This window comes from Equus quagga, chromosome 2, assembly GCF_021613505.1.
Source record: "Equus quagga isolate Etosha38 chromosome 2, UCLA_HA_Equagga_1.0, whole genome shotgun sequence".
NCBI lineage: Eukaryota > Metazoa > Chordata > Mammalia > Perissodactyla > Equidae > Equus > Equus quagga.
The window spans coordinates 158,732,513-158,744,799 of NC_060268.1; the positions used below are offsets into that span (position 1 = coordinate 158,732,513).

The 12,287-nt window shown below is 42.5% G+C and overlaps 1 protein-coding gene across 2 annotated transcripts in view; it reads left to right on the forward strand.

The window, feature by feature from the left end:
- The first annotated feature begins 6,991 nt into the window (after positions 1-6,991).
- Positions 6,992-12,287, forward strand: part of SLK (STE20 like kinase) — a 55,956-nt gene continuing 50,660 nt past the window's right edge. For both annotated transcript variants that reach the window (XM_046654834.1, XM_046654835.1), the window contains exon 1: positions 6,992-7,763. In XM_046654834.1, the coding sequence (XP_046510790.1) occupies positions 7,614-7,763 (150 nt within the window). In that variant the 5' untranslated portion in view covers positions 6,992-7,613. The remainder of the gene's footprint in view (positions 7,764-12,287) is intronic.

Below are 12,287 nucleotides of genomic sequence, written 5' to 3' on the forward strand. Positions count from 1 at the left end.
CAGGTGGGAGCTCAACCAGGACTGAGTGCCTGGGGCCTCTATTCCTTTCTACACAAGTCTCTTCATGTGGGTCTCTATGGGTTGGTTGTTTGGGCTTCCTCAGAGCATGGTGGCTGGCTTCCAAGAATGTGTGTCCCAAGTGACAGGAAGTGGAAACAGCCAATTTCTTAAGATCTGGGTCTGGAAACTGGCACTGTGTCACTTCTGCTGTATTATATTGGTGAAGTATTATACTGGTTAAGCACAGATCCAACATTCAAGGGGAGGAGACATAAAGCCCTCACCTCTTTGTGGGAGGAGTTCAAAGAACGTAATGGCTGTATGTTAAAGTACGCATACAGAAAAATGCACAAATCATAAGAGCAGAGTTCAGTGAATTTTTGCATAATAAACTTATCCACGTAATCAATATCCAGAAGCCTCCCCCGCCCTTATGTCCTCTCTTCCAGTCACTACCCCCTCAAGGGTAACCAAGATCCTGACTTCTAATACTAAAGGTTAGCATAAGGTTTCTCAACCTCAGCTGGATGATTCTTTGTTAGGGATGGGGTGGGGGTTGTCCCATGCATTGTAGGATGTTTAGTGGCATCCCTGGCCTCTCTGCTCACCAGATGCCAGCAGCACGCCCTCCACCAGTTGTGACAACCAAAAATGTCTGCAGAAATTGCCAAATATCCTGGGGTGGGGGGAGGTGGGCAAAATCACCCCCAGTCGAGAATCATTAGGTTAGAAGCTAAAATCTCTCCTTTATTATTTGTCTAAATCCCACTTAATCAGCTAGAATATAAGTTCCAAGAGACTGCAGGTTTTTTGTTTATTTGGTTTTTGGTCTGTTTTGATTTTGACTGATTCTCCAGTCCCTAAGATACTGGCTGGCAGATAGCAGAAAATTGAGACTATCTGTTGAAGGAGGGAATGAAAGGTAGCAATTCTAAATAGTTATTTAAAGAGACAACTCTGGAATATATATTTTTTATTCAACTGAACCCTCAATTACAAGTAATTTGTTCATTTTTGTTAGAAAATGTCATTTTATGAAGTTCACATGGATAAAAACTTGAGAATATTTTTACTTCTAATAGGAATCTATATTGGTTAATTTCCTCCTGCAGCAACATGAAACATGAGCCTCGGAAATAGAAAAGATTGTGATTTCCCAGACAAGTAGGCAATGTCTCCTGATTGCGTTAATAATGTATTGTAATAAGCCACAAATTGTGGTTTGTAATTGCTGTGACAGTTTTGTGAAACAGGAATGTGCTGTAACAAAGTTTTCATTAAAAACCTGGGCGAGGGGCTGGGTTCTGAAAGATCACAAGAGGAAAGGAGAAGGAGTATAACACGGCAGTAAAGTCTTGGGAAGTCATTTCTTTATAGGGAAAACTTGAAAATTTCTTTTGGAAGATAGCCACTGACATTACTCTGAGAACATCCCTCCCTCCCCCATTGCATGTGGCAGGCTTTCCCATCTCATTAGGTAAATTTCTTAAGGATTACCCCAAGAATAGTTTTCAGTGGAAACATGATTCTCAATGAATGTTGACAGACATGCCTTTCTTTTTGAAACTCCTAACTGCATTTATTTACTCTTCAGTCACAAGTGCGTCAGAAAAATGGATACAATTACCTTACTAGTTCATAAGGCAACTAAAGTTAGGGGCACACTGAAAACAGAATTTTACAGTTGCAAGGGCTCTTAGAGGTCATATGATCATTTTGAAGAGGCAAACTACTACAAAAATCTTACTGTAGCAGTTATCCTATTTTCTGGGTCATTCTGAATGCTTTCGTTTTCCTCTGTTAAAAGTGAAACTCACGTGTAAGCCTTTAGGCGTGAAGTAGTGACTTGTCCACAGAGCTAGTTAACTACAGGACGAATAATTTTGAGCCAGTGCTCAAAACTATGAAATCTGACATGAGCCTTATGTAACAGAGAGAAGAAATGTAATACATAAAAGTAGGGAGCAATAGAATAGCACAAAGGCTTTTTATCAACGTCAGAGGATTGGTTGCCTGATAATGCTGTGTAGCTAGGTTACTCCCATTTAATTAATGTCTGAATGAAATAAATTCAATATTGACCATTCAAGTCTTTTAAGTTCAAAAGATGTTAGTGTGTCTAGATTTTTGAACTGGAATTTGACTACCACTTGTAAAAGAAGTCTGTCTGTTCAGTTTTTATTTTTTAATTTCCCAAGATTTGAATATGTTAAGATTTGTCATTACATTGGCAATGCTTATGATTCTTTTCAGCACAAGTAGCTAGGGCTAATGAGAGGGTAGGGGTGTTCCTGTGTAACAGTTCTGTATGACGCAGAGAGACGAAATAGAAGGCAGGATATTTTTAGATTCCTTTTTTTGAAAGAAAAATGGTTTAAATCAGGGGATTTGTTTACTTTTAAAACAGGAACAAATGACCGAAACTCTGATTTGGAAGTTTCTGAATGACACACGATCCTATTTCAGGAGAATAATTGACATAATTGCAGATTACTTTCTTAAAATGCCTGAAAACATTCTGCCCTAAAAATATAACTCCACAAGGATAGAAAAATATATTTATACCACAGAGTACTTGTACACCAAAGGAATTTGCTACTTCCGTGTAACCTACACAGTAGCATTTAAAGAACTTCCCAGTAAACATACTGTCTAAATTAGCAATAAGAAGGGTAAAGAAATTGACATGTAATTTGCTTCCACTAGGTATAAAGTTCTTTCATTTTCATTCAATATTCAACAAAAATTTATGGAATAGGAAGACATTGGGCTAGATGCAGGGGAAGTAAGGATGAGCAAGACACAGTTCCTGCCCTCAAAGAGGTCTCAGTCTAGAGAAAGAAAGCAACACACACACAGCTATACACATGCTCATGCACAAATATACACACACACACACCCACACACACATATATTCACACACATACACACATGTTCACACAATACACACACACGCTCAGACACAGACACACACTCACATGCATATTCACATATAAATGCAGGTGCACTCACATATATACCTACATATACACACTCACACATATACACGCTTGGGAGCTAACAAAGTAGAGAGAGTGAGTAGAACGTGTTTTCAAGGTAAGAAGGGAAAGAGAAGGAAATAGCAGTGGCAATAATCCTGGGAGATAGCTATTACAGAAGCTCAGCGAGGCTAAGGAGACAGTCTTAGCGGGGTTAAATGCTGGGCAGTTAGGATTACCAAGATCTGGGTTGAAGTGCACATCTGCCATGACCATGCTACTTAACTCTGCCTGTTTTCCTCTCTTTTACTTGGGGACTATCATTGTACCTACCTTGTAGGGTTGATATAAGGTTTAAGTGAGGTGATACATGTTATCCACTTAGCACGGTCCCTGGCATGTGGTAAGCACTCAATACATACTCAGTTTTTTTTTTTTTTTAAAGATTGGCACCTGGGCTAACAACTGTTGCCAATCTTTTTTTTTTTTTTTTTCTGCTTTATTTCCCCAACCCTCCCCCCGTACACAGTTGTATATGTTAGTTACAGGTCCTTCTAGTTGTGGGATGTGGGACGCCGCCTCAATGTGGCCTGATGAGCGGTGCCATGTCCACACCCAGGATCCGAACCCTGGGCTGCTGCAGCGTAGCATGCGAACTTAACCACTCCGCCACGGAGCTGGCCCCACACTCAGTTTTTAATTTTTAATGATATCCTTATTATTATCAGTGAAGGTTAGCTACCTGGTAAATTGTGAAGACAGTTGTCCCCTCACAAAGCTGTTTAGTGAGAATGTCAAACTATTTTTAAAGTGAGTGGAGCCAAAAAATTGTGTACTAAATGAATACATGTTTACTGGTTAAAATTAACTTTTAAGGGTTTAAAAATTCAAGGAAGCCAAACTATGATTTACAAATAACACAGACATCTAGATATTATGATCACTGCTGGGAAAATCTGAATCTGTCTAAATGACATTTTGCTTATATTATTAAATACTTTTTGTGGTTATAACTTCGTGGAAAAAATGTATAAGCTATTATTAACTCCATGATCATTTCACCAAAGTAAGTCAGATTTGATCACCTCATTTATACAATACTAACATCATTTGATGTTATTCATTGATATGATGAGGTAATTCATAAAATAAGAAATAAGTGGCCAATATACATATGAAAAGGTGTTACATCGCTAATAATCAGAGAATTGTAAATAGGTTATTTTGGTTCTCAGCTTGGCAAAGATTAAAAGGATGGGAAATATCTCAGTGCTATTGAGGGTGTGATGAAACTGGTACTCGCATACACTGTTAGTAGGAGTATAAATTAGTACAACCTTTCTAGAAGCCAATTTGGCAATATATACAGGTAAAATTTTTTTAATAGAGTCTTTGACTCAGCAATTCTACTTCTTGAATTTTACGCTGAGGAAATATAATCAGAGAAATACGCAAAGATGCTTGTATATGCTTGCTCACTGCAGTGTTGTTTATGATGACAAAGAATTGGAAACCACCCAAATGCCTGCCTATCAATAGAGAAATGCTTAAATAAATTATGGTAGAGCTATACACTGGGACTCTGTGCACCTATTAAATAGGATTAGCTACATCTACTTGTGCTGGTATGGAAAGATGTCCACGATCCATATTGGATACCATTTTTATATTAAAAAAAAGTATATGCATAGAAAAAAATCTAGATATGTATCTATATCTGTCTTTTTAAAAGCAGCTTTATTGTGGTATAATTTACATACATAAAATTCACCTATTGTAAATGTACAATTCAAAGATTTTTGGCAAATTTATACTGTTGTGCAACAATTACCACAATCCGGTTTAAGGATTTTTTTCTTACCCCCAAAAGGTCCCTCATGCTCATAGTCTTAACTTTTAACAGTGGTTAGGTTGGGGGTGAAGTTGGGTAGGGGGAGAACAGGAGGGGGGAATTATAGACAGCTTCCAAGTTTATATTTCCGTATTATTTGAATTAATTTACAACAAAGATATACTACCTTTTAATTTGAGAAAACAGTGAAGATTTTTCTATTTTGAAAAGAACACAAAAAAAGGAAACAGACTTATACCCTTTGACCCAAATCTACTTCTGGTAATTTATCCTAAGGAAACAATCAAATATGTGGAAAAAGATTTGTGAACAAAGATATTTATCAATGTTTTATCTAAAATGGAGAAAAGTTGTAAGCAATCTAACTATCTCATGATGGAAGGAAACCATTACTAATTTGTACGGAATAAGAAAAGCACAGGATATAAACCTTTATATGCAGTATAATTTTATCCATGTAAAAAAAAATTAATGCACAGTCAAAAGATCCTGTATGGAAATGTAATAAAATCTTACCAATGGTTACCTCTGGATTGTGGAATTATAATACTTTTTATTTTATTCTTTAAACATTTCTTCATTTTCCACAATGAGTATGTATAACTTTTACATCTAGTGCCACCTACATAAATGATACTAATTAAAAATAGATCCTGAGGGGCCACTCCATGGCCGAGTGGTTGAGTTGGCTGCGCTCTGTCTAGGTGGCCCAGGGTTTCACGGGTTTGGATCCTGGGCATGGACATGGCACTGCTCATCAAGCCATGCCGAGGCAGCATCCCACATGCCACAACTAGAAGGACCCACAACTAAAAATATACAACTGTGTACTGGAGGCTTTGGGGAAAAAAAGGAAAAATAAAATCTTTAAAAAAAAAGATTATGATATTGTTTTTACAGGTGTATACATTTGTCAAAATATATAAAAGTATATATTTTAAACAGGTACAGTTTATTGTATATCAATTATATCTCAATAAAACTATTTAAAAATAGAGGGATCTTGAGAAACAAAATCATCACAATTCTCTTACCAGAAGGGGGGTTTTGTATGCCATTTTGGGGCTGGAGGGCAAAATGGTTGGGAAGGAGTATGTGGACGTTGTATAGATAGCATCCTGGCCTCTGCTCTAGATGACCTTCCTTCCTTCCTTCTGTGGGATCTGCCTTCCTAATACATGCCAGGAATGTTGCCAGATACCTGGATACCAAGATGAGCAACAAGCCACTGCCCCGAAAGAGCTCCTTTCTGGTGGAGGAGGGGAAGGCAGGTCACCAACTGACAGATTCCAGCCAACGCCCACATCGCCCCACCAGGCAGTCTTCTGCGAGTGCTGTCCAAGGCGGCCGGAGACGGGTCAGGAAGCGACGGCCTTAGTAAGTGGTTCAGATGGAGCCACGAAGGGTGGCCCCAGTATTACGGCTGTGGAAGTAGCCAGAAGGTAGATGACCCTCAAAGGAGTGTGCCAGTCATCACTTGAGAAGCGGGCTTAAACAATTTTTATGTATCTATGTCCATCTTACGTGCACACTTGCAACAACAGCAAGGACTGAAATGGAGCCTTTGTCGGTGCAGGCGCCATGCAAGGGGCTTAGATCCACTGTCTCTTTTACTCCTGGCCACAACCTCCAGGTAGGGATTATTAGCATCTTTATTTCACAATGAAGAAACTGAGGCTCGGAGAGGTTACCCGCCCAAGGTCACAGAGCTGGTAAACTCTGGCTCCAAAGCTCCCAGCCACCAGCCATCCTCCCCTCTCACTGTACTCTGGGACGCGTTTGAGAGCGAAAAAGTCCATTTTCGGGTCCCAATCAGGACAGTTTAGCTTCCACTCTTTACAAATTTTCCCAGATCCAGAATGGAGACAACATCCGCTGGCACAACCAACAGGGTCTTCCCTGCAGGGGAAACCCCACCAAAGCCGTGCGCCGACAAGGATTTGGGGCGTGCCAGGCAAGCCGGGAGCAAGCTTCAAGGGGCGACCAGCGCAAGCGTTCACATCGCATCCCGCGCGAGGCGCCTGGGGGCGCCTGAGAGCCCCTGCGGGCCGCCCGCTCGCTGGACTCAACGCGCGTGCGCGGGGCCAGAGGGGACGCCCCCGCGCGAGTGCGCGGAGAGCGAGGCGCGCGGCCGGGGGAGGCGGGGTTGGGGGGATGGGGCGCGGGCGCGCTGCGGCGTCGGCGTCGGCGTCGGCGCGCGCTCCAGGCGGAGCTGTGTGGGCTGGTGAGGGAGCGAGGCGGCGGCGGCGCCCCAGAGCCGAGGGGACGCGCGGGCCTGGCGCCGTGGGAGCCGACGGCTGCAGAGGGGACCCCAGGCTCGCGGCCCGAGTCGGTGGAGCTCGGCCTGCCGACTGCCCGCCTCGGAGGCCGCCGGCCGCGCTCCTCGCCCGGAGTGGCCGCCGCCCCTGGAGACTCGCTGTGACACGGGCCTAAGCCGCGGCGGCCGCCGGCGTCCGGACCGCTCGGACCCGTCGGGCCGGGCCGGGTGGGGAAGAGCGTCCGGCCAGGTGCCGCCCCCCGAGGGCCGGCTGGGGGCCGGGCGCCCACCCGCGCGGCCCGCGGGCCCGGCTCGGCGGGAGGGGCCGCCCGCGCAGCGTCCCCACCCCGTGGGCCGGAGCCCGAGTCGCGCCCCGCCTTCCCCGGGGACGGCCCGGCCGGAGCGGCGGGAGCCCGGAGAGCCCGCGCCCGCCGCCTGCCGCCCGCCGGGTCGCGCGGGAGGAGAAACTTTGCCTTTTATTGTTGTTTTCAGTCCTTAAGTGCGAGGAACTCTGTGGGGAGGAAAAATGTCCTTCTTCAATTTCCGTAAGATCTTCAAGTTGGGGAGCGAGAAGAAGAAGAAGCAGTACGAGCATGTGAAGAGGGACCTGAACCCCGAGGAGTTTTGGGAAATTATAGGGGAACTGGGCGACGGCGCCTTCGGGAAAGTGTACAAGGTAAGAGGGAGAGAACGGGAAGTTGCGCCGGGGAGATGAAAGCCCCGGGCCGGGGGTGGCGCGAGCGCTCCTCGCTCCCTTGGCCCTTTCCTGCCTCCCGCCCCTTCTTCGGACTCCGACAGCGGGGCGTTGGAACTTTCTTTAGGTCGCCATCCAAGGAGCCGCTGGGACAGCAGGGTTTCAGGTTGGACACGATGGGGCCTGGATGTAGTTTGGAGAGTGACTGCTAAAGGGAGGCGAGGTTGTCCAGTCCACTCCGTCACACTTTCAAGGAAACGAGGGTGTCCTTTAATTTACAGGTTGGGTCTGATGGTGGCCTTCCAGTTTTTAAAATCAGAAACTCCTTATAAGTGGATTTGTATTTGTCTGCTACCTCTGCGTTCGTGTTTATGCTTATACCAGAACAGTTCCTTTTTGAGGGTCCGGGGCGTGTGTTTGGTTGGTTTCTATGGTTAATACATAACCTGTCACTTGGGAGGAGGGCAGAGTGATTGCTCATTGCAGACTAGTCTTGAGTCGGTTGCTTGACCGCATACTGTAAAATGGAATAGAATTTCTGATAGAAAATTTCCAGAAGAAAACCTGCACCTGATACTAGTTTATAAATATAATTAAAGCAAGCATTGACTAGAAATCAATATCAGCGCTTAGGAAATTAAAAAAAATACACGCACAATAAAAAAATACGTGTGTACACGCACGTCTATACACGTATATTTTCATAGGTACTGTGTTTATTTCAGTAGAAGGAGCTTTGATGTTTGACCGTGAAGGCGTTGATAGTAAGTGTTGGCTTTCTCTAAGGAGTATAGGTATGATGTCATCGGAATATTTTCGTCCTGTGTGAGGTTTTGATGAGACACAGTTTAGGGGGAAGGGCCCACAGGGTTGCCTAGAAGTAAAAACATAAATAACTTAGGTTTATGCCGGACTTTGCAGTTTTTAAAGCACTTTCACTTAATTGGGCCCCCGCGAAAGTGCTGGGAGGGGGGGCAGGTCAGGGGTATCTGCATGTCAAGGATGAGGGTGCTGAGTCTCAGAAACTGTTGAGAGTCACACAGGGTGTGAACTCAGGTCGTCTGACCCTCTGTTTACTCTTGTTTTTAGTAAAGTCTTGTTTACTCTTGAACGTGCGTTGGTAGAACTGGTATATTTTTGCTCCCTTCTGAGCAGCATCTCACTGCTGCCTTTGCCCTGCCTCCGGTGGATCGCAGCCCTAGCCCTCCTCATTCTTTACTTGGGCTGAAACGTCCACTCCTCTGTGCGCTTTCACAACACGTTGTTCACGTGGCTGCTGTGGCGCTGGTCATATTATAGTTAATGTGTTTGTGTTTTTATGGTAAGACCAGGGGCCACGATTACGCATTTGGGTTCATCTCTTGCTTTAGCAAGTAGTGTGTCTCTTTATATATTTGTTGAAATGAAAGAATGTGCGTTCCCTGCCCGTGAGCTCTGTATGAAGCTATTGCGTGCAGTGAAAGTTGGCAGAGGGAGCTTCAGTGCTTGTGTGGAGGGTACACTGTGGATTTCAGCAAGAGCCTGCAGTATGGATAGATGGGAGGGAGGGCTTTTAGTGCAGCGGGAGGATCCCTCCTGGGAGTCAAGAATTGTGTGTTAGTGCTGGCTGTCACAGACCAGCTCTGTGGTCTTAGACAGAATACTTAACTTCCTTGCACCTCTGTTTTCTTAGCTGGAAAAGCATAGATTTCCTTAAAGGTTTGTTTAGATTCCTTCACCTGTGAACGTTCTGTGAGTATGCAGTTATATAGGAAAGGCAAAAATAAATCCTCCAGGCATCTGGAATCTCGTAGTTGAAGGAGGTAGGTGATTATGGGCAGTTTTCATGGTATAAATGTTTTATCGACCAGAAACACTATAGTATTAAGACGCTGGCTCTGGGGTTGGACTGTATCTTGGCTCCCTCACTGGCAGCCTGTGACCTTGGACGAGTTACTTAATCGTTCCATGTCTCACTTTCCTCATCAGTAAGACCTACTCCTCAGTGTGTGAGAATTAAAGGAGATGATAAAGAAAAGGCATATAAAAAGGGCGCAGTAAATGGTAGGAATTACTTGTGACATTTAGCGCTCAGAAGCAAAATATGGGATGGGACAGGAAAAGGGACCCACCAAGATGATAAACCAATTTTCATGGTTTCCAATGGCACAGGCAGATTGTGTGGATAATACTACATGATTAATTCTTTAATGAGTCTTTTTGCAAAGGTAACATATCATCCTGTGGTGAGACATCAATTGAAATTTTCTGAAAAACAAGAGACTTTCTCCATGTAGTCGAACACTATAAAATTATGTCAAGGATAATTTTTGTGGGCTTGATGAGGGTTTTAAGTGATGTTTGAAGAACATGAGTTCTTTCATCTTTATGCTTCCAACGAATAGGCTCTGAGAATTTTTTTTTGAGAAAATTTAAACTTCTCTGACCTTTTTGCCTCTTTTTCCTAAAAGTTTTTGTTTTCCAAGATTCTCTAGAAATTTTAAATTTGCAAACTTCCTTTTGTGTGGCGGAAAAAGCTATCAAACTTTAATATTGTACGTTGTAGTATACAGTAGAAAGCTTTCTAAAATTGATTCTCTCATTTGCTTATGGAAGTTAATAACCATTATAAAGATTAAAGTGTAAATAGGCAGTCATTTGTGTAATTTATTTACTTGAAACATTTTCCATCATATAGTTGTATTCTTTCCACTCAATCCAGCACTACACAACTCTGTAACAGATATTTTCTTTCCTGAAAAATCTTTCCTATTTTAGGGGCTGGCCCAGTGGTGTAGTGGTTAAGTTCGTGTGCTCCGCTTCGGCGGCCCAGGGTTCGCATGTTTGGATGCCGGCACGGACCTAGCACCGCTAGTCAACACGCTGTTGCAGCATCCCACATAAAGTAGAGGAAGATTGGCATAGATGTTAGCTTAGTGACAGTCCTCCTCCAGCAAAAAGAGGAAGATTGGCAACAGATGTTAGCTTAGGGCCAGTTTTCCTCACACACACAAAAAACCCCCCCCCCAAAATTCTTCCCTATTTTAAATTTATTTTTTCTTTTTAATGATTATTTGACATATAAATGAAGATATGTAGTGTCCCTCACAACTTTTTACGTTGGATTTCTTTTGCTTTCAACATAAAAAGGAATGACGTAAAATTATGAATTGAATTGAAACAGAACTCACCACTGTGCTGGATGAAAAACATATATGTACATTTAGCAAATAATAATAAAGTGAACCTGTGTGAACAACCATCAGAGTCAAGGAGTAGAATTGCTGGGTTATGGGCTAGTGTATCTTTAATTTTACTAGATGATGCCAAACTATACCAGTTTACACTCCCACCAGCTGTGAATGAGAATTTTCTTGCTCTGCATCTTGCCTGCATTAGGTATTGTCAGAATTTTTAATTTAATTTTATTTTTTTGGTGAGGAAGATTGACCTTGAGCTAACATCTGGGCCAGTCTTCCTCTACGTTGTGTGTGGGACACTGCCATAGCACGGCTTGATGAGTGGTGCTAGGTTCGTGCCCAGGATCGGAACCCGTGAACCCTGGGCTGCCAAAGCAGAGCACGTGAACTCAATCACTAGGCCACCAGCTGGCTCCATATTGTCGGAATTCTTAACTTTTGACAACCTAATGTTATATTTTTCACTGTGGCTTTAATTCATCTTTCTCTGACTACTAGTAAGTAGTTCTTTTCAAAGGTTTATTAGTAATTTGGATTTCTTTTGTGTTCAAGTCTCTCGTTCATGTTCCTATTAGATGTCTTTTTCTTATTTATTTGTAGTGTATTCTGGATTTTAACCATTTGCTGGTTATGGTTATTGCAAATATATTCCCATTCTGTGGCTTGTCTTTTCATTTTCTTTATGGTATCTTTTTATAAACAGGAAGTTCTTGATTTTAATGTAGTCTAGTTTGTCAACTTTTTCCTTTCTGGTTAATGCTTGTTGTATTATGTTTAAGAAATTCTTTCCTAACTTGAGATCATGAAGATAATCCCCTAAATTATCTTGTAAAAGTTTTATGATTTTGCTTTTAACATTTAGGTCTACAATCCACCTAGAATAGATTTTTGCAAATGGTATGAGGTAGGGGGTCCAATTTCATTTTTTTCTCTGTGTGGATTCCTCATTGTCCCAGAGCTCATCATTGGGGGTAACTGTTTTCCCACTGCTGTACCGTGTCCTGTCTGTTATTTAACGTGTGTCTCTTTCTGCAATCTCTGTTTTCTTCATTGATTTATTTGTGTATTCCTGTACCAATATCCCACCGTCTTAATTAGGAAAGCGTCAAAATAAATCTCTGCTAGAGTAAGACTTCTTCTTGTTCTTCAACATTGTCTAGTATATTCTCGGCCCTTAGTGTTTCTATGTACATTTTAGAATTAGCTTAATTGAGTTCCACAAAAATCTGTGTTTTTTTGGAGAGATTTCATTGAATTTATGTCAGTTTTGGAAAAATTAACATCTGTATGTTATTGAGTCTTCCTATGTATGCATATGTTTTATCTC